Source organism: Emydura macquarii, unplaced genomic scaffold, assembly GCF_026122565.2.
Source record: "Emydura macquarii macquarii isolate MOO-44397 ecotype Brisbane River unplaced genomic scaffold, CSIRO-AGI_Emac_v2 contig_839, whole genome shotgun sequence".
NCBI lineage: Eukaryota > Metazoa > Chordata > Testudines > Chelidae > Emydura > Emydura macquarii.
In genome coordinates, this window is record NW_027130976.1 from 1,866,050 (window position 1) to 1,888,632 (window position 22,583).

Below are 22,583 nucleotides of genomic sequence, written 5' to 3' on the forward strand. Positions count from 1 at the left end.
GGAAGAAAACTGGACCTTTTTGGGGGAGAGGTTTAATCGACAGGTGCCTTCAACTACATATTGCCAATTAACAGGCACTGTTGGGGCAATACGGTTTTAATCTGTGGGACTCTGAATAAGTTCAAAGACTCCATGCACCAGGAATCTAAACAGGAGTTTGTGGGCCCCCCTGGAAGAGGATAAAAGCATGGCCAGAACCTCCATGTAGGTGGCTCTGGATGCTGAAGACTTGTTAGCCCAGACAGTAACTGCCGCAGTCACTATGAGGCGCTGCTCTTGGCTGAGTCCTCTAGCCTTCCCCATGAGGTCCAGCAGTCCATCCAGGACCTCCTGTTTGAGGGTGCAGCCCTCTTCTCGGAGCAGATGGACACCAGGCGCCACAGGTTGAAGGACTCGAGGGCCACCTTTCGCTTCTTGGGACTGAATGCACTTTCAGCCTCCAGGAAGCACTTCTGGCCACAGCAACCCCCACGGTTCTTCTTTGAGCGCTTGCTCATGTTGATTCCAACTAGATGTGTGCGTGCCTCATGCACGGTTGCTGGAAGCTTTTCCCCCAGTGATACCCGCAGGGTTGGCTGTGGAGCCTCCTGAAGTCGCACCCTTATAGAGCCCTATATAGGACTCTGCCAACCCTCCTCCCACCCAGTTCCTTCTTACGCCTGTGGTCAGCTGGAGTCTGTTGCCTCTTGCTCTGTAAGGGTCTTCCTCCAGTGTTTTCTCTCTTCAAGGAGTTTCTATAAATAGTTAGAATAAGTGTTAGTGATTAGGTGCTAAATACTTAGAATTAGAATATTTAGATTAGGATAGATACCGTTAAGGGTCTTTATCCTCTCCAGGGGCTGGGGCATGCCTCGGTCCTCTGGATTCAAACCATGTGGGGCTTGTAAAAAGCCCATGCCCAAAAGTGATCCGCACTCTGTGTGCCTTAGCTGTCTATGGGAGTCACACCAAATGGATCACTGCTCGATTTGCAGACTTTTGTCCCCAAACGATTAAGGAAAGGAGCCAGAGGTTAAAGTTTCGCCTCATCGAGGTGGCTCTTTGTCCTTCCTCAAGCACATCAGAGCCGTGACCTAGCGCATCGGATATGGTGCCGAGGAGGGACTCAAGTTCTTGAGACCCTCAGCATCATAAGGGATCGCCACATTTGAAGGCCTCATCATCTACTCGGCATTGGTCTCTCTTTCGTTCCCAAGAAGAAGTGGAAGAGGTCAGACGGGCCACTCGCCCATGCCCAGACTATTGGAGCTTAGGAGCGGTAGTGGAGTGCAACCCATGTTGGGCCACTCGGGTACTGGTGCCATTGCTGCGGCCCTGTTGACTCTGGCCTCGGGAAGGGGTGCCTTGAGTCCAGTGCTGATGAGCCCCCCGACCAGGGATGTGGAGGGGGAAGACTTACAGCTTCCCTCCACTCCAGAGACTTTTGAGGCATCCAGGGAACTCATCAAAAGCATCGTGCTGCCGCCTTCACCACTGCAAGCCTGTGGAAGGTTGACGGAGGTGGAAGCCCCGGCACCAAAGCAGCAGGCAGTGCCTTCAAAAGGGAAGCCAACAATGATGGCCCACCTACCATCATCCCGGCACTGAGGGGCACTGCACCTCCTTGGTCCCCCAGGAATGAATGCTCCGAGTCTGATTCTGAAGTGGAATCCTACACTGCGTGGAGAAGTTGGCGCTGGGACATAGGGAAGTACCAAGGCCAAAAGATGGCGCACCCCTTCACCATGCTATTGGACTCACAATGGCAAGTCTCAACTCAGTGGCCTTTCTGGACCCCATGGACGTTTCACGAAGCCCAGGGGCCACAGTCGGTGTTCCTGGCATCAGGAACCAGATACCACCAAGCCCGGTCAGAGACCCTTTCATGATCTGAAGCTGACACTGGCACCAAGTATGAATTGGAGCAAGGACAATGCCCCAACTATGGCACTGGTATGAGCACCGAGCTCAATGCCGAGTGCACCGAAGAGGCACTGCAAGATCCACAAGATCCACATGGAGGTGCAGGGAACCAGCCCGATTAGGTCATCTCCTAATGAAGCGGTTGCGGGCGCCTCCCTCACACTGACAGCAGAGGATGGCAGAGCACATAGGGTCTATAGGGTCGCCCAAAATCTGGGGATTCAGGTGGAGGAAGTCCCCGAAGGGGTTTCAGCCCAATGACAGATATTCTGTCTCCGTCAGGGCCCGCCAGGCTGGTTTTGCTCCAGTCAAGATAATCGACAAAAACATAAAGGTGATCTGGCAAACCCCTGCCTCTATTTCCCCAACAGCCAAAAATGTAGAGCATAAATACTTTGTACCATTAAAAAGTTACAAGTATTTGTATACCCACCCTTCTCCCAGATCTCTGGTGGTCACAGCAGCCAATGAGAGGGAGAGGCAGGGAGCCAAGGCCCTACACCTAAGGCCAAAGAGGTAAAAAAGAGGGACCTCTTTGGCAGAAAGATGTACTCCACCGGGGGCCTGCAAGTCAGAGTAGCAAGCTAGCAGGCAGTGTTAAGTCATTAGTCATTTAACACCTGGGATTCTATGGCTAAATTTGCAGACTCCATTCCGCCTGATTCTAAAAAAGAATTCTTGGCCCTGGTAGATGAGGGTAAAGCAACAGCGAAAGCCTCATTACAAGAAGCACTGGATGCGGCTGATGTGGCAGCCCACACTATGGCCTCAGGGATTGCGACATGCTGCAGCTCATGGCTTCAGGCCTTGGGATTACCTCATGAAATCCAACAGACTGTGTAGGACCTCCCTTTTTGAGGGTCAGTCATTATTTTCGGATCAGACTGACTCGAAACTGCACAGTCTGAAAGACTCAAGGGCCTCCCTTAAATCCCTGGGTCTCCATATGCCAGCTACCCAGAGAAGGCACTTCAGGCCTCAGGTGTCCCCTCGATTACCCCAGCACCAACAAAGACAGGACTTTGGTCGGAGATGGGGCAGGAATAATAGAAGGAGGCCATATCAAGCCCCATCCAGACAGGGGAGGTTCAGGGAAACAATCCCCGGGTCCAAAACATAACTTTTGAGGGTGCGCCCGAGGACGGCATACCAACCCAGATTCTGGATCCTCCATCCATATTGTTTTCAAACTGCATATCCCACTTCTACCTTGAGTGGGCCCAGATTATGTCAGACAGCTAGGTACTACGCACGGTAGAACTGGGATACTCCATTCAATTCAGCTCCTTCCCAACCTCCCACTCCCCACCCTCCCTGTCTCTCTTCAGGGACCCCTCTCACAATCAACTTCTGATTCAAGAAGTGCAGCAGCTTCTAGAAGTGGGAGCAGTGGGAGTTCCTCCAGAGCTAAGGGGAAAGGGCTTCTACTCCTGGTACTTTCTAACCCTGAAAGCCAAGAACAGTCTCAGACTGATCCTAGACCTCAGAAACTTCAACAGACACTTGAAAAAGTTGAAGTTCTGAATGGTCTCCCTGGCATCGATCATCCCCTCTCTGGATCCAGGAGATTCGTATGCCGCCCTCGACCTAACGGATGCATATTTCCATGTGTCGATCATCCTGAGGCACAGGAGATTCCTCCGATTCATGGTCAATCAGTCACACTACCAGTTTACGGTTCTATTGTTCGGCCTTTCAGTGGATTCTAGAGGATTCACAAAGTGTATGGCAGTGGTAACTGCGTTCCTCAGAAAGAGGAATATTCAAATCTACCCATACCTGGACGATTGGCTGATCAGAGGTCGCTCCAGACAACAGGTAGAGTTGGACTTGGAGTTCATAAAACTGACGTTTGCCAGACTAGGCCTTCTGGTCAATGTATCAAAGTCAGTCCTGAAACCTATACAAAGAATAGAATTCATACGGGCAATCAGACTCAACCCTAGCCTGACTTTTCTGCTAGTGTCTCGATTCCAGTTCATATGTTCCATCATAGAGGAATGGAAACGTCATCCCATAGTCACCGTCGGAAGCTGTCTGAGGCTGTTAGGCCACCTGGTGGCCTGAACTTATGTGGTTCAGACTTCGCCTCAGACCTTTGTAGACTTGACTGTCCTCAGTCTACCGACCTTCCTGGGATTGCATAGACAACCCAGCATCAGTGTTAGAAACCCTTTTATTGGTGGCTAGACTGTCATCAGGTATGCACAGGAGTCCCATTTTCAGGGTTGTCTCCCACCCTAATCCTAGTGATGGATGCTTCAGACGCAGGCTGGGGGGCCAAGGGCTGTGGTCGCAGGAAGATTTGTCCTCCCACATCAACGTAAGAGAGCTAAGAACGGTATGTCTAGCCTGCCAAGCCTTCAAGGCTCACTGGAAGGGCAAGTGCATTGCTGTTCGGACAGACAACATGACAACAACGTTTTCTATAAACAAACAGGGCGGTGCTCGCTCCTCTCTCCTTTGCCAGGAAGCCCTCAACCTTTGGCACTTTTGCATACAACACAGAATCAAATAGAACCCTCTTACCTTCCCGGGTTGCGGAACATACTGGCGGACTACCTCACCAGGGCAGTTTCGGCCCATGAGAGGTCTCTCCGCCCAGATGTGGCGAGTGACATCTTCTGCAGGTGGGGGATTCTCCAGATAGATCTGTTCATGATGAGTCCAACAGGAAGTGCACCCAGTTCTGCTCCTTCTAGAACCACAATCCAGGGTCCATCACAGATGCTTTCCTCATCCCATTGATAGGGTGTCTCTTCTGTGCTTTTGGCGTTTAAAGCACTGATGTCGGAGCCCCCTCATGCAGTCTTTTTCAAGACAAGGTTTGTCTACGGCTGCACCCACCTTTCCTTCCAAAGGTGGTTTCTCAGTTCCATTCAAACCAGGACAATTTTCTCCCAATCTTCTACCCAAACCACATGCTAACGTTCTGGAATGGAGGCTTCACTTCCTGGACATTAGGAGGGCGTTGGCTTTCTACACTGAGAGAACGAAACCATTCAGGAAAACATCTCAGCTTTTCGTAGCAGTGGCAGATACAATGAAGAGCCTCCCTGTCTCTTCCCAAAGGATCTCGTCATGGATTACGTTGTGCATTAAGACATCCTAGCAAAGGTGCTTGTTCCACCTCTGTCAGCCCACTCTACAAGGGCCCAGGCAAAATCAACAGCTTTCTTAGCTCAAGTACCGATTCAGGACATTTGTAGGGCATCAATGTGTTCTATCCACACCTTCATGGTGCATCATTCACCAAGCCAGAGACGATGCGGCAGTTGGTAGAATAGTCCTGCAATCAGTGGACTGTTGAATTCCAACCTCACCGTCCGTGGGATTGCTTGCGAGTCACCTAATTGGAATCAACATGAGCAAGCACTTGAAGAAAAAAAGATGGTTACTAACCTTCTGTAACTGTTGTTCTTTGAGATGTGTTGCTCATGTCCATTCCAAACGCACCCGTCTACCCCTCTGTCGGAGTCTGCTGGCAGGAAGGAACTGGCGGGTCAGCGGAGCCCTATATAGGGCGCGATGAGAGTTTGACTCCAGGGAGCTCTACAGCTGACCCTATGGGTATCATGGGGGGAAAAACCTTCTGACAACTGTGCATGAGACATGCACACACCTAATTGGAATGGACATGATCAACACATCTCAAAGAACAACAGTTACAGAAGGTTAGTAACCGTCTTTTTTCAGGGCCTCTGAGACATGAGCCCTACAAGAGGAAAGATAAGGGTTACAAATGGCGTCACCCATTCCCGCTGCCCTCGGCCTCCCAGTCGGGGGCTCAAAGACATCTGTGGAGGCGCAAACAGGCCTTTTGAAGGTGCACCGGAGGGCACTGTACCAGTCTCCATTGCAGCTGTCTCCACTTCAGTCTCATCTCCCCCTTTATTTTTGGACTGTCTATTGCCCTTCAGCTAAGCATGGACCACTATAACATCGGACTGTTGGGTCCTCAGCACAGTGACAGTTGGTTATTCCCTTCAGTTGTTATCCATCCCGCCCTTCCTTCCCCCTCTGTCTTCAGGGACTCTTCTCATGAGCAACTCCTCATGCAGGAGGCACAATCCCTCTAGATGTGGGAGTCATGAAGGAGGTTCCTCAAGACTTGAGGAGGAAAAAGTTTTACTTTTGATACTTCCTAATCTCAAAGGCAAAAGGCTATCCTGGACTTGAGTCGCCTCTGCAGGTATCTTAAGAAACTGAAGTTCTGCATGGTCTCCCTGGCCACTATCATTCCCTTCCTGGACCAAAGAGACTGGTATGCTGCCCTCGACTTAAAGGACACATACTTGCACATCTCCATCTTCCCTGACCACAGAAGGTTCATCAGGGCAGGGAAGACATGGGTAGACCTGCACTCCATCTCGACGACTGGCTCATCGGGCAGGTGCAATGCAGCATCAGCATAGTCTGTGCCACCTTCCAGGCACTGAGCCTGCTGATAAATGAGCAAAAGTCAATTTTGGTGCTGGTTCGGAGGATAGAATTCATCAGGGTGGTGCTCAACTCTACCCAGGCCAGAGCCTTTCTACCAGAAGCTTGATTCTGGACTATGTCAGACCTCATCTCCAAGGTCACGGATCACCCAGCGACAGCACAGGTCTGCCTCAAGCTGCTGGCATGTACTTACATGGTACAGTATACGAGGCTACGCCTCTGGCCCCTCCAAAAGCGGCTGTCGTCAGTGTACACCCCGAGCAGACATCCCTTGGACTCAGTGCTCATGGTTCCACCTCCGGTCTTCGTGTCCCAGACCTGGTGGAAAGAACTCATTTTGGTAATGAAAGGGGCAACATTCGCTTCCCTCCAACCCCAGCCACTGGTGATCTCCCATCCTCTTGGCTGCAGCAAGAAGCCTGCACTGGTCTTTTAGTCCCGTGGCAATGTGCTCCGCCTGGATCCTTAGGCAGTGGCTTCCTTCTTCAGCCAGCGGGAGGGGAGTGGCAGGCCACTTTGAAAGCCCCCACAGGCCACTTTTGGCATCCAGGCCACAGGTTGGGAACCAGTGCTCTGGGAGATGGCTAGTCATTTGAAAGATTATCCCAGGCAAAGCTTTTATAATTGAGGGTAGAAGCAAATTATCAATCATTGCTATAGGCCTAATGTGCCAGATGTCTACAGCAAAACTGCTGTTTTATTTATCCTAAGGCTGATGATTTGAATTCAGTTTCTTCTTCCTATCAGGTCCCGGATCTGTAAGGTGGAACTTTTCCATGCATTCCAAAGGCTGATGGCTAGTATTTCACAGGAGAATCTGCCAGAATCTCTCAGGTGAGGAATTCTCTTTCTGATTGGTTATAAGGAGGATCTCAACAGAGCCCAAGAGTGGCTCTGATGAAACCAGAGGCTGCCATTATAAGGGAATTTGATTTCTGCTGGGGTCAGCATTAAAATTTGACTTTTTTAAGGATACAGCATTTGAATACTGACAGGTGCAGTATGTGTTTTCTTACATCTGTTACCCTGTTAGAGCTAGACGTGATGGTACCTCTTCTATTCAAGTGAGACCATGTTATGAAAAAGTTCTTGAGGGACTTACTAGTTCAGGTGAGCAGGGATGAGAAACAATCAGGTTAAAATCCAACCAGTGTTGGCGCAGATACAATCCAGTTGTGATAATTATCCACTATTCAGTAGCTGTGAAATGATTAGGTGTCAATGCAATTCCTAGTGGACAGGTCTCCACATCACAAAAATCACTGTTGTAGTTGTTACTAATTGCCAGTGAAGTCACTGGTGGCAGCAGAGAGAAGTCCAGGACTAAAAGCTCCCTTCAGGCCATAGCTAAGGCACATGGGGAGTGAGGGCCAATGTGTTTGAACAGCTTGCATGTCTGCTTCCAGTGCTGTATCTGTTTTGTGGATAGACATTTTCAGTAGGAGCAGAAACTCTCTTACCTAGTGAGAATTTTACACTCTGGAATTTCATGATGATATTAGAAAGAACAGTGCCTAGGTTGTAAGGCCAGAAGGGAACATTCTGACCATCTAATCTGACTTGCATATGATACCATAGAACTCCCTCCGCCACCAGTGCATCAAGACCATCACTTCTGGCTGAACTCTAGATCATATATGTTAGAAAGAGACATCTAATCTTGATATCAAGATTCCGAGTGATGAAGCATCTATCACATCCATTGTTAATCTGTTCCAAAGATTAAATACCCCAACTGTTGGAAAAAAGGTCTTATTTCTAGTTCGTATTTTTCAGCTTCCCACCATTGGATGTCATTTGTGCTTAAAGATCCCTGAAATATCTTCTCCCCATAGACTATGATCAAGTTGCCATTTAACCTTCTATTTGATGAGCTGAACAGATTGAACTGTTTAAATCCCTTACTGTGTAAGGCAGATATTTTTAGACCTTGAATCATTCTTTTAGCTCTTCTGAGCCCTCTCCAGGTTTTCCACATCTTTTAAAAGTGTGGACCTGAAGAGTGGACATGTTATCCGAATAGAGAGAGACAATACCACCTCCCTACTCCTGCTGGATATTAACCTGTTTTTAAATATCCAAGGATTTGCTTTTTTAGTCACAGCACTGCACTGGGAGCTCTATTTCAGTTGTTTGTCCAACATGACTTCTTCATAACTGGGATGGTAGGAGCTGAGTTTGTGTGGTGCATTGTGGGTATGTTGATGCGTGGTTGGAAGGCTGGCCATGTGCTGCTTACATAACACTTTCACCTCAGGCCTTTACAGGATTCTTGTGGTTTTGTAATTTCCTGTGCCTTTTTTGTCCTTTCTTGTTTACTGTCTCTGGACTTTTCCTTCTGTCACGGTTCAGCAGACACAGATATGAGTGTCTCTGATACAGGCTATGCAAGCTGTGTACACAGCAGGGGAACTTAACTCTCCATTCAGCCAGCTGTGCTGCTTTCCTGCTAAAAACCACCTCTCTTTCTTTGAGCCCAAGAGCTAATTTCCACCGACCAAAACACTGTAGCAGGTAACTTCAAACCGCTCTTTCCCCTTCCACTTCACCTTACCCCACCCTTCACAACCTATTCTTTCTTCATTCTGGGCTCTGATTCTGAGCAGACTGTTAGTTTCCAAGCTCTCAAACTGTCCCCTCTTGGCTCTCATTTGTTTAGCTGCCTTTCTCTCTGATCCTGTCTGCCTCACCCAGCTCCTTTTCTTCTGCCTCCAAGTGCATCCTGGTATCCCCTACCTTAAGCTAGTAGACTCCACTCTCTGACAGCCATCTGTCCATCTCCTCTTTCTGCTCATCCCCATTTCGCCTCCTAAATTCCTGCCTTGACTTCTGATTCCTTTCTTGATCTCTTGCAACCTGCCCCCTCTACTCCATTGACACATCTTTTTCTGAAGTCACCAGTTACCTCCTGTGAGCCAAGTCCAAGTCTGTTCCCAGGTCTTTCTGCTACTTATGATGGTTGATCAGGCTCTCCTTCATAACAGCATCTACTTGAGCTTTGGGATTCCATGCCAGTCTGTCTCACCTACCTCTTCAACTGTACTCTGCTTTCTCTTCCTCTCTCCACCTCTCACCTGGAGGATCTGTATGTGCACTATATTTAATTGCAACACATCAAGTGTGGAGAGCTTGTCTGCTCCAGGGATTGATTGCTAATTCCTTTAAATTGCAGGGCATGAGGCCTTGAGGATATGGCAGCATTGGTATCTTTCATCATAGCTGGTTGGCTTAGTCCTTTGACTAGTAGGTCCGGGTACATCTTTCAAAACTTGCTTATAAACTTTCAGTTAAGCACAAGTGCAAGAGGAGGAAAAAGCTTAGCTGAAGTTAACAAGTGTAGTACCCTGCACTCTCTCACTGTCATAGAATCATAGAAGATTAGGGTTGGAGGGGACCTCAGAAGGTCATCTAATCCAAGCCCCTGCTCAAAGCAGGACCAACCCCAACTAAACCATCCCAGCCAGGGCTTTGTTAAGCTGCACCTTAAAAACCTCTAAGGATGGAGATTCCATCACGTCCCTAGGTAACCCATTCCAGGGCTTCACCACCCCCCTAGTGAAAAAGTTTTTCCTAATATCCAACCTAGACCTCCCCCACTGCAACTTGAGACCATTGCTCCTTGTTCTGTCATCTACCACCACTGAGAACAACCTTTCTCTATCCTCCCTGGAGCCCCCTTTCAGGTAGTTAAAAGCTGCTATCAAATCCCCCCTCATTCTTCTCTTCTGCAAACTAAACAGGCCTAGTTCCCTTAGCTTCTCATCATAAATCATGCTCCAACCCCTAATAATTTTTGTTGCCCTCCACTGGACTCTCTCCAATTTGTCCACATCCTTTCTGTAGTGGGGGGCCCAAAACTGGACACAATACTCCAAACGTGGCCTCACCAGTGCAGAATAGAGGGGAATAATCACTTCCCTGGATCTGCTGGCAATGCTCCTATTAATGCAGCTCAATATGCCGTTAGCCTTCTTGGCAATAAGGGAACACTGTTGACTCATATCTAGCTTCTTGTCCACTGTAACCCCCAGGTCCTTTTCTGCAAAACTGCTGCCTATCCTGTCAGTCCCCAGTCTGTAGCAGTACATGGGATTCTTCCGTAAGTGCAGGTCCCTGCACTTGTCCTTGTTGAACCTCATCAGATTTCTTTTGGACCAATCGTCTAATTTGTCTAGTTCACTCTGTATCCTATCTCTACCCTCCAAAGATACTATTCTCCCCAGCTTAGTGTCTTGTACAAACTTGCTGAGGTTGCAATCCACCCCATCCTCCAGATCATTAATGAAGACGTTGAACAAAACTGGCCCCAGCACTAACCCCTTGGGTGCTCCACTTGCTACCGGCTGCCAACTAGACATTGAGCTGTTGATCACTACCCATTGAACCCAATGATCTAGCCAGCTTTCTGTCCGTTTTATAATCCATTCATACAACCTATGTTTCTTTAACTTGCTGAAAAGAATATTGTGGGAGACGGTATCAAAAGCTTTGCTACAGTTACTTCTTTCTAGGGTACAGTCCCCAATTCTGGAGATATGGTCTGGAATTTTTGACCCTAGATGCATGACCTTACATTTCACTATGTTAAAAAGCATGATCTTTGAATAGGTCCATATTGCCAAGCAATCAAGATCAGTCTGTATGACTGCTCTCTTTTCATCATTATTTACTGCACAAGTACTAGCAATGATTTTATATTTTCTTCCAGAGCATTGATAAAGATAATAAATAAACAGTGCCAAAAACAGAGTCTCTGAGGGACTTTATTAAATGTGCCCCAATTTGAGGGCTATTTCCCATTAACCAGTATGTTTTGAAGATCTATCAGCCAGTTTTTAATCCACTTATGTGCGCTGCAGTTATTTAGTATAGTTCTAATTTCTGAATCAGAATGTCCTTCTGATACCATGTCCTAGTACATTATATTAACACAGATACCTTTACTAACTAGATTTGTAATATCAAGTATGGATGGGGGCTTGAAAGTAAAGTTTGAAACTTAATAATGGTTTGTTTTGTTTTCTTTTCTTTTTGCCTTGGAGAAGAGTAGGTGTTGAACATGTGCATGTGCCAATGTGTCAGATGTTTTCAGAGATTTGCCTGTGGCTGCGGGAGAATAGATCATCTCCTTTCTTGCTTGTCATTGGCTGATCATATGAACGTTTCTAGTATAACATTGATTGATGTAATGCTTTTGCTCAAGTATCCGAGTACTTTACAGAATTACAAACTATATCCAGGGATCCCCTCGCTGCTCTCTGAATGCAGCTCACAGTAGTACCCCCACCAATAGTACACAGTAGCCTAGGGATAAGGATGTAATTAGCTGTAGAGGCATGAGGGGAATTTAGATAGGCAGCAAATGTAGTGATCATATTGGAATGTGACTAGGTCAGGAGGGCTCACACGGCACTTCTAGCAAAAAGTGACAAGGATCTTCACCACAAGTGTTCAAGGACACTGCATCTCAGCCAAAACTCTGGGGATACAGGCCAAATGATTGGCTCTCTTGTTTGTCGTTTGTGGCATTTCTGATACACTGTACCTTGAATGGGTTGGAGAGCACCTTCTCTAGGTGCAGATTCAAAATCCCTGCCAAAGCCACAGGCAGAAGATGGGCATGAATTAAATAAATCGGTCTCATTTAGCCAGTAGTTGGAGGAGAAATATCTAAAGATGCCATTTCTTAAAGGGGCTGTCAGCGTCTGGAATGCATAGAAAAAGCTACCTCATTTGAGTGTGGGATTTTAAGAGTTGCTAGGGGCTGAGCCAGGGTAGGGACCAGGGGAAGGAGAGGTTCCTTGGCGAGGAAGGAGGGGAGTTGCTTCCTCTTTAACAGGAGTGAATCAGTCCAAGAATGTTTTTAATGCCATTCTTTAGAGCTCTAAGGGCATGGGATCTAGACTGACGAGACTGAGCAGCTGCCTCTAGGGATCGGAAATGCTTCTGACATTAGATGTGCTTTGAGAAAAGCATAAACAAACACTGTGCAATAAATTCAGATTAAAGAAGAAAAAGGAGGGGGAGGGGCCAGGATCTCTGAGGTAAATAAATTTACCTGCAGCCCCTTAAATACCAGGAGGGTAAATCCAGGTGCAGGGGAGTCTCTGGTCAAAGAGACAAGTCTGTGACCACCCATTAGGTGTAATCAGAACTCTCTTCACATCACAGTTGTTGCTCCCCAGTGGCTGAGATCTTAGAAGAGGTGATGCCAATGTGCTGTGCCAGTTGGGTATATGCTGGAGGAATGGGGAGAGAAAACGAAGGGTATGTCTGTGCCTCACACTCTTGGCAGTTATGTATGGGGTATGTGTAGCTACATACCGCAGTGGAAAGCAGACTGTGTCCATCCAGCAGCATGTAGCCACACGTGGCAGTGAGGAGGGAACAGGGAAAGGCTTTGGAAGAAGGGAGCTGTCAGTCTTTCCCTGCTGCCTTCCCCCCTGCCATAGCCTTTCCCTGTGGCAGGAAAAGGCGCCAGCACCAGAAGGGTAGTGGGAAGCTATGCTGCTAAAAATAGCAGTGTAGGCGGGGGTGGAACAGCTTGCACAGGTAGAGAGCTGTGTAGAGTACATTCCCTAGGGGTTCAGGTGTCTCTTTACTTGTTGAAGTAGTGCCTCACCCTCTACACTGCTACATAAATCTGTGCTGGGGGGGCGTGCAGTGACAGTGCTCTACATCCTGCCATAAGGAGTGTGCAGTGTAAACACGCCCTAAAACAGCAATACTGCACTTTATTTGTGCTTCCTTAGTATCCATGCACTGTAATCTGAGCTGGGGAGGCATGGCTGTGTCCTGAGCAGGGTGGATTGATTTAAATCAAGGCAATTTAAATCATTTAAATCATTGATTTAAATCACCAAGAGAAAATCATTGATCTAAATTAAGTTTCCCACTGATACTACTTCACATATTTCTTAAACAATGGTGCAAATCTGATCACTAAAAACATTTGTTAATTTTACAACATCGAGGAGGAGTACACTTTGTGTAATTTTTTAGATAACTTGGTTTGTATTCATTTAGGAAATAGTACATAATACTCATTACCTGTGTCAAGCTGCAGATGCAGCAGCAGTACCTTAGGAATGGTAAGAACTAAATCACACACACAGACACAACAGCACTTATATTTTATTACACTAAGTCTGAAATGGTACATCAATGTTTCACATTTGCAATTGCAGCAGTCTCCTGAGTTGCCAGCTGACAGCTGTCCTTAAACTTCCTTGTTTAATTTTCAAATTTTATTCACTCTAACAGACAAGTCATCGCAACACTAAACGTACGCTGTCCTTAAAACTTCTACAACTAGCTCTCACCTTCCCCACTCCCACTGTCATTTTTATTCATAGACTGAAAAAAAATACAAGTTTTCCTGCTTTTTCAACTCCCAGTCGATTTCTTAGTTTTGAGTGAATAATAGCAAATGATGAAAATATTCTCTCTGTGCCTGCAGAGGAAGCTACTGCTGTGAAAAGTTGGCTTAGCAACTGAAGGAACTCAGTTTCAAGGTGTCTGGCTAATGATTTCCACCAATTCAGAGCAGTGACTTTGTTCGAAACATCATCAGTAAACATGTACTGTTTAAATGGTTCTGCTCCAGCCCTGAAATTTATTATGACTGGCATAACTGAGGAGTGATTTTGAGATGCTCATGCCATGGCAGCATCATCTTCTTCAGAAGTTAGACATCTACCTTTATATCTGGGGTTGAGAATGTTCACAAGAAAATGAGGTGGAGTTAGTGCTTGATCCATTCGCTTCTTTATTACCTGCAGTTTAACTTTCTTGAGGTATTTCTTTCTTCAATGTCTCTTGAAGTGCCTTCCAAATTTTGACAGCATCAGCAATGCAGCAACTATTTCTCTGAAGTTTGTTTAAGGCTATGGATATAGGCTTCAGTATACTGAACATATCCTCTACATTCCTCTTTAATCCAATGTTAGATACTTTGGATGAGATACTTCCATCTGTTTATTCACGGTTTTCTTTACAAAGTTTTATGAGAGTAGGCCAGTTCTTAATAAATTGTTCAAAACAATCAACCACAGAATTTCATCAAACATCTTGAGGGAGAATTAGTTTGGATCCTCCTGCTCTCTTCAGTGAAGCTGAAGCAAAATGGTTGTTAGAGAAGTATTTTGAGACTTCAGCATTTTCTTTTATTCCTGGAGAAGACGTATTTAAGTCTTTGGCTAAAAGATGCATTAAATGGGCACTGCAGCCATATGTTATTAAGTAGCATCCTTCCATTTCTTCTTCTAAGTATCTTCTCATCTTTGCTACATTTGCAGCATTTGTCTGTGACAAAACTGCACACGTGACAGTTCAATTTTTGTTCACTATTTATTACAGCTTTCACTGCCACTTCTTTTAAATATTCTGTTGTGTGGGCATTTCCTAATGTATCTATTGTTTCTGAAAGATATGCAACCTCATCTTCTTTTGTCACACAGGCGCACATTACTGGATCATTGTGTACATTGCTCCACCCATCAAGGCTTAAACTGGCAAATTTCCTTTCAGTATTTCTTGCACACTGTTCAAGTTCCTTCTCATACACTGTATCTATCAACCTTCCATCAATGTCTGCTCTACCAGGTAGAGTATAGCCTGGTCATAAGGACTCAACCATGTCAATGAAGTGTTTATTGTTAACAATGCAAAAAGGAGAATTTGAGACATAAATGAACCGAGCGATCTTCCAGTTTTTCTATGGCAAAAGTGTGCGGGAATATAGGAAGCTGTGTTTGTACTGAATAATGTCTTCCCTTTTTCTTTCCAATCCACTCCACTGTACCTTTCTACTCTGCCTCCGTCCCTTGTCTCTCTGTCTTTAAGACAGTGCCTTAACTAACTCCTTTGCCTTGCTTGGCCCAGCTCCACCACCACATAAGCACATAACAACAACAATCCTATCCAGCCTGTCTTTTTCTTTGCACGTGTGACTTTAGTCTCCTGAGAAACCGACACTGAAAGCCCAGAACTTTCAAGAAGCAAGAGCTGGTCGTTAGGCTGGACAGACTGGAGCCATTCATTCATTTTTATGAGATTGTAAGTGTCGGTTTAGCATGTTTGTGATGAGATTTAATTGTAACTGTGATTTTTCAAATGAGAGAGAAATTTAGTATTTTATTGAGGATTTAAAAAAAAATTCAATTTAAATAAAAAAAAATTAAAAATTGGTTTTTATCCACCTTGGTCCTGAGCCCTTTTACCTGTCGTGTCACTGCAAGGCAGATGTCTCTTGGTTATTTCTTTCCCCGTGGACTGGCTGATCACTAGCAGGGGTCTTCTGTGCCTGTGGCTCAGTGCTGAAGGCTGCACCTGTTCTGAAGGGCAGTGCTACGGTGTGCCTTTCCTTGGAACTGCCCCCGATAAATTGCTAATTGCAATTACTCGGAGTTTATTTACTATAACCGCAAGTGGATAGCAATGAAGTATGTGAAAGCTGAGTTGTGCCTGAACTCTGTGTCCTGCATGTGCATGCTGTGGCGTAGTTTACTCATTTTATTATGCGCTAGCGCCTGTGAGACAAGCACCATCTCAGTAGCATGTTAAGTAAGTTATGATGCTCTGCTTAGCTCTTTCATGATCCTAGGCAGACTAGTAAAGATTCTTACTCCATTGTTCTACCACCATGCCATCTTAGAGTGCAAAACAGATTATTCTTAACTTCAGCCCCTTCCCCTCTGGCTAAGAGCTGCCCTAATTCCTCCAGCAAAATTAGACCAAATCCACTCCTCAGGAATGTGGGTCTGCTCATGATGCCCACTACTGGCTGTGCCTCACTGCTCTCCCACATGGCTAACACCACACTGTCTGCTGTAGTCTGCTTGTACAAAGTGACCCCCACTGTGTTGCTGGTCAGAAGGCATGAGACTGGTGGAGGAGAGGGGGTAGGAACAGGTCATACTTGGGCAGAATTTACACACCCACCTAGAGAAAACTGACCAGAGCGATCTTCTAGGAGCCTGGAATCTTCTTTACTTCATGGAACACTAGCCCCAAGTGTCTAGAAACCCTCACTCCTTCACAACACAGAGCTCCTTAACCATCTTCCCAGAAACCTAGAAAGCTTCAGATAGCAGGTGACATCTCCCTTAGGCATATGCTGTTTCATAAGAGGCCTAGTAGGCCAGATGATATGTCTGCTAGGTCCATGGGTCTGAGATAGGATGGTTGTAGGGCTTTACACCTCTTTCCATTTATTCCTAAAAAACTCTTGCAAATTAATATTTGTATGTCTGCCTGTTTGCCAGGAGTGTCAGCAAGAGCATTCAGTGCAGACTGGCCTCTCACAGGGCTGGGTATTTGTCGAAAATGGAAAGCTAACATCCTGTTAATAAGAAAACTGAAACCTGTCCATTGTTGTGGTGCATTTCCTATCAGGGTGAAGAAGTTGGAGACCTACTGGGAGTACAAGGAAGCTGCAGCAAATTATCAAGAAGCTTGGAAAGTGCTGCGTAGCCAGTCCCTAGCAGCCTGGGTCAAGAATACCAAGGATTACCTGCAGTTTACTTAAGACGGGAGTTATGTGAGCCCAGCATGGATTGAGCCTTTAGACAAAGAGTGGGAGATGTTGCTTTAGCACGTGGGCCAAATTCTGGCTTTCAGTTGAAGGTAGCACCTTGTCTCTGTGGCCCAGCTGTTTAAAGATATTTGAGTCATTGGAATGCCTGACTGATTTAGGAGACTAAATCTCATTTTCCAAGGGAGTGTGGGATTTAGGCTGAGCACAGCAATGCCTCAGTATCTTTAAAAATCTGGGCCTGAGCTCTGAGGGAGGGGGATAGAAAAGGGAACTTGTTTTGCTGATTGAGACCTGCTTCTTCTATATGTTGTTCTTTACAAAATATAAATTAGGCTTGGACAATCACTTCTGAGTTGCATGTACCATGGCATTGGAACAGGGGAACTCCCGATCCATCTTCTACAAAATCTGATCTCTTTGATGAGGGAGCTGAAAGTAGGAAGGCGTGACATATCACCCTTTCCTTCTGCTGCAAGAGTGATACAGCCTCCAAACCCGTTTATTTGGCACTAACTTATTCTCTTCCAATGGGTTCAGGATTCTAGTGAAACTAGGACAGAACCCTGCTTTCAGCTGGACTGACTGGAACAGTGGGACTACACCTTCAGCCAAGACCAGTCCCAGAGGACCAAGGTATCTGGTCACCTTACTGATGAGAAATAATGTGACAAGTGTGGGGTAAAAATTGGGCTTACCATCAGTAATTTTTATATTCAGATCTTTCTGTAAAAGCCTCAGCGTTTTACAGTGGGGAAGGTTTTTTTGTTTTTTTTTGTTTTTTTTAAATCTTAATCAGAGAGCAGAATGGATAACACATTTCAATTAGAAACCGTTTTCAGTGATATAAGAAGCTATGAAGTCTATGCCAACGGGTTCATGACAGAAATACTAATACTGAGACACCCAAGCCTTTTATTAACCATTTATCCTTAGGGAAAACAGATCTTGGTTGTAACATTAAGAGCCTCATGTTGAAAGTACCATTTGGCTTGTGCCAAATGTTAACTAAGAGCCTGGTAGAAGGTGGAGAGGCTTCTGGTAGCAATATACAGAAGCCCTGTCAGGCACTCTTAATGCATTTCTAAGCAAAATATTATTAAATAACATCAGTATGGCAGAACAGTCTAAGACTGGTGGAAAATGTCCTAGTCAAACTCAGGGAAATGTTGTGTGGTCCATCCAGACTCTTCCATCTTGGAGTTAGTGACAGTTCATGTGGAAGTGTTTTCGTTCTTTAGCCCCAGGCTGGAATTATATAATCACCCAAGAGCCATGTTCCCTCGTACATCTGTCCTTCTGTAACCTACATTTTACAGAATCGTTGGGCAGAGCTGTATCCTGCTTTCATACATAGGAGGGAGAAATGGATCATCGGGATTTGGGGATTGTTATCGGGTGACTTTTGTTAAACCTGTTCTCTGATACACTGTATTATTACTGGTAAAACACCATGGCTATGCATGGTACTTTTCAGAACAGGAGAGGCCTGAGGCCTGGTCTATACTTAAAACTTTGCCAGCAGAGCTGTCAGGGGTGGTTCTATTCGTAGCTCTGCTGATATAAGCCTAATGTAGATGCAGTTACACTGACAAAAAAAAAAAAGTCCTTTCGCTAGTATAGCTAATTTTGTTTGGGGAACTGGTATAAACTGTAACTCAAAAGATCTAGTGTAGACAAGGTCTGCAGTCTTGCCTCAAAGATCTTTTAATCTGAGAGGAACAGAAGGAGGGAAGAGCACAGGGAAGGGGAACAAGGGTTAGCCAATCCTGTTTGACATTGGAGAGGTAAAGGCACCCATCCTGAGGCAGCTGAGATTTTTTTAAATGAGTCTGCTGAGTTACTTGTGGGACTGAGTGGGATCTATGACAGAACTGATTCGAGGAGTGAATGTAGAAGAGTGGGAATTTGAGTTACCACAAATCCTTTTGGTTCACAGAGTGGCTAAATTATGGTTTCTTGTAGTAAGTGATAAAGGTGGAGGAGGAGACAGCCTGAGTCTAATCTGCCCACTCCCATACCTTTCATAGCCAGTATCAACATCCCAGAAAGACTAACCATCTTGAAAGAAATGAGCCAGTGTAGGGGTGAAGGAGCTGATAGCTAGAACTTATTAGCTGGAAGTCAAGCCAGACCCAGTATATTTTGGGGTTGGGGTGAACTGCAGGAATGTAAAGCATCTAGAAAGAGGGCATGGTCACTTGAGATGGAGAAGCAGCAGGTTTTAGCAGTTAGAGCACTATAATATACTAATACCAAAACTAACCAGTACATTTCCAGACTCATTACATCCTTCCCTTCCCTGAAGTCTTGTGAGACACCATGTAGCCAGTGTAAACCATATCTTCTGAATGTGCTTTTCCTCCTTTGTTATTCATAAGCCAGGTTTCCAGTGAACCTGCAAACCAGACTGGAATGTTTCCATTTCCTCTCCAGCTGTAATGTTAGAACAAGTTATATAAGGCTAGTTGTCCTGCCAGACGTAGCCTCAGACTAGCTTTTAGATGAGCAGTTGGGAGATGTACTTTATTTTAGCTCTTTCCTATGCTTTTAGCCTGGCTATTCAAAGGGTGATTGGCTCTGGGACATTTCCCCATGCTTTTGTGCAGTGAGCAAGGCCTGTAGTGTGCCTGCTTCTCCTATGTGCGCCAGGAGAAGTCAGCAGCTTTGGGGACTTTCCCCATGTCATTAACCTCACTTTTGGGATGGGGACAATGAGAGTCAGAGGTGTGTAGCCCAGATGAGTTGTTAGTGAACCCACACAGCAGGGTAAGAGTTAGAACAAACAAAACAGCACTGGAAAGATTTGTTGGCTGAGCTTGTGAGGCCTTGCACTCAATGTCATGTTGACAGTGTTGTAACTGTGTTGGTCCCAGGATATTAGAGACAAGGTGGGGGAGGGTATATATTTTATTGGACCAGCTTCTGTTCATGAAAGAGAAGAACTTTCAAAGCTCATCTCTTTCACCAAGAGAAGTTGGTCTAATAAAAGATATAACCTTTATCCCTTGTCACTCAATTTAATGGTATTTCTCTCTTTGATGAGAAAGAAGAGTTGAACACCATATCCCATCAATTCCAACATTTCAGGGAATGGTCTAGGCTTTGGGGTAGATCCCTATTGATTCTGGTGAAAATGGGAAGCTGGGGGGGGCAGAGTCCTGTAGCATCTGGTTAACAGAGCGCTCAGTTTACCCCTTCTTTGTAATTGCCTATAGATCACAGAACCAGTTAAGAGAATCAGGAAGGCATTTCTCCAGAACAGCACCCCCACTACTGTCCATCCTGCAATACAAGTTAAAATGTTAACATCCTGAAACAGAAAGAATGAAGAGTAAGGGGGTGAATGTGTGCACACAGAGCCCAAAGCATTTTGGAGAATTGGTGGGGGCATGCAACCTCTGGTGGGGGGAGAATAGGGAACCCAAGGAAGGAGGGGCATACAGCATGTGTACAGGTGGAGATGAGGGGATACAGAACCCCTGGTGGGAGGGGAGAATAGGGGCATACACAGACCCTGGCAAAGTTGGGGAATGGGATGGGGGGAAGAGCCCGAGGGAGGGAATGGCAGTTGCATTGAATCCCTGAAGAAGTTCCTATTTTACACACTTCCTGCTTTTTCTAGTGCACACAATGAGCTGCCACTGCCAATACTAAAGAGGGAATGTGGGGGGAAGAGGGGACCTGTTGGATCCAAACATCCTGTCTGTCATTCATTCTTTCCCATTCTGAGAATGGTTGTGCAGGGATGTACAGTAAGAAAAATCGCTCGCTCTATTATGCTGCCACCCTACATATATTCATCTCTTGATACAATATAAAGGGACCCTTATGGAGCCCAGTCCTTGATTCCTTTGTTTGCTGCCCAGTCTTTCCTCGTGACTCTGAGCTGCTGAGTCTAGACTGGCTAGTGATCTATGAGCTAATGTTAGGAGAAATAAAGTCAGCGCTTGTTTTTTCAGGTATTCATGAAGGAAATTCCAAAAAGAGTCATTTCAGCCTGTCATGCCACTGTGGTTAAAGCTTGTTCCGGTCAAGGTGTGGGTAGCTGCGCCAATAGACTGTGTTTAAAGTTTTCAGGGAAGGCTAAGTGATAAACCAGTGAATCATCTGTCTGAATTATATAATCATCTGCTTCAACTTATGTTCTAACTAGCCAGCTGCTAGTTTCGCCTATGGACAAATGGTGCAGTGTTTCAGTTTAAAAGATACAAAGCTCCTTTTTAATTATAAAGGATACCAAAAAAAGCTGCTTAACCCTATTGCCTTCCTTCCAAGTTTTGAAAGCTAGGGCCAGAAAGTCCCTCCAGGCAGAGACTTGCTATGCCAAGTTTCTGCCCAAAACAAACACAGAGTAGTGTTAACCCATGAAATGGAAATGATGACAGGACCGTTGCAGCAGCTCTACAATAATGAAAGGCTTATTGATCAAAAGCACTTTCTCAGATGCAAGGAGCACGCTGCACTGTTGAAACCAGCTTTAATAACAGGACACTATCAACATTTCACAGGATCTTTTCTCTTCCCAACAAAAGAAATTCTGTGCAGTCCTTTCAGACTATCAGTAAATGTGACCTTTAGAGTCAATCCTAACTTTAGACATAGTGTAACCTCCTGAAATGTTCAACTTGTGTAAGTTCACCCTGATAAACTCCACATTGACCTGGTACATTTAAAAAAAAATAAAAACAACTCACTAGCACCCTAGTGTTTAAAAAAGGGTTTTCTGTTTGCAGCCTCAAGTATTAGGGTTAGTGAGTCCCTCCTCCAGGCAGAGATGCCAATACTCCAGTAACTCACCTCTTGCCATGGAGCCATCTGTCCTACCCATCACAGCATGAGCTCCCCTGACATGTAACTAGAGGCTTTCTCCTCTGCACTCAGCCCCACACATTCTCCTTGTTCTATCCCAATCTAGCCTGAGTATATAGAAGCAGGGGAACAGCATGACTCCAGTGATGAGGAAGTTGAGAGCCTCCTGCATAATTAATGCCACTTGGTTCTGGGTTTGAGCGAAGTGTGAGCCCTGATCTCAAAGAGACTATGCTGTGATTCAGTCCTAGTTCTCCAAGGCCCTTGGGCACCATTACAAAAAGAAAGTGAGGATCAAAACAATTTCAGCCCTACTTATTGGGTTCAGAGCCTGTTTACTGCCAGGGTGTGTCTGCAGAGCAACTGGAAGGCGTAATTCCTAGCTCAGGTGGACCACATGCCCCGCTCTCATTGAGCTGGTGAGCTAGAAATAGCAGTGTGGGCACTGGGCACCCTGAGCTAGCCATCCACGCACATACCTAGGAGCCTGGATGCCATTGTAGCTAAGTGATAGCGTGAGCTGCCATACACACTGCTCTTGTGAGTGTGCTAGCTCAGTCCCGGCTGTGGCTGCTGAGCTGGGCATGACACTCCCATGCTGCTGTGCAGATGGACCCAGAGAGGGCTGGGCTGCGGCTATACCTTTTTTCCAATCGTGACTTTGGTGTGGATTTTATTGGTCATGAAGTGGAGGGACTGATACTGCTTTTAAGGGTACATAAACCTCTCACATATCTGTTTTCCCTGGCCTGTTCCACCTCTGCTAATTCCACTTTGGGCCTCTTCTAGTAGAGACTGCATCTGCATAGAAGGCTTGTCTTGGGAACACTTCCCTTTCACAATAATGCAATATCCCTGTGACAACCACAGCAGTTGCTTCCCTGGAAAAGGC

The 22,583-nt window shown here is 45.7% G+C and overlaps 2 protein-coding genes across 8 annotated transcripts in view; both read left to right on the top strand.

The window, feature by feature from the left end:
* The window catches only part of ADAT1 (adenosine deaminase tRNA specific 1), a 42,437-nt gene extending 25,210 nt beyond the window's left edge, over positions 1-17,227 (top strand). For 2 of the 7 annotated variants that reach the window (XM_067543421.1, XM_067543427.1), the window contains 2 exons: positions 7,093-7,179; positions 16,741-17,227. In XM_067543421.1, the coding sequence (XP_067399522.1) occupies positions 7,093-7,179; positions 16,741-16,873 (220 nt within the window). In that variant the 3' untranslated portion in view covers positions 16,874-17,227. Of the gene's footprint in view, positions 1-7,092; positions 7,180-7,923; positions 9,156-15,302; positions 16,634-16,740 lie in introns of those variants that run through there. The other 5 variants (XM_067543425.1, XM_067543423.1, XM_067543426.1 and 2 more) reach the window with 3 other exon arrangements.
* A 94-nt stretch (positions 17,228-17,321) lies between these two features.
* The window catches only part of TMEM231 (transmembrane protein 231), a 31,314-nt gene continuing 26,052 nt past the window's right edge, over positions 17,322-22,583 (top strand). Inside the window, exon 1 of the mRNA XM_067543435.1 lies at positions 17,322-17,515. The gene's annotated coding sequence lies outside the window, so the exon portion shown is untranslated. The remainder of the gene's footprint in view (positions 17,516-22,583) is intronic.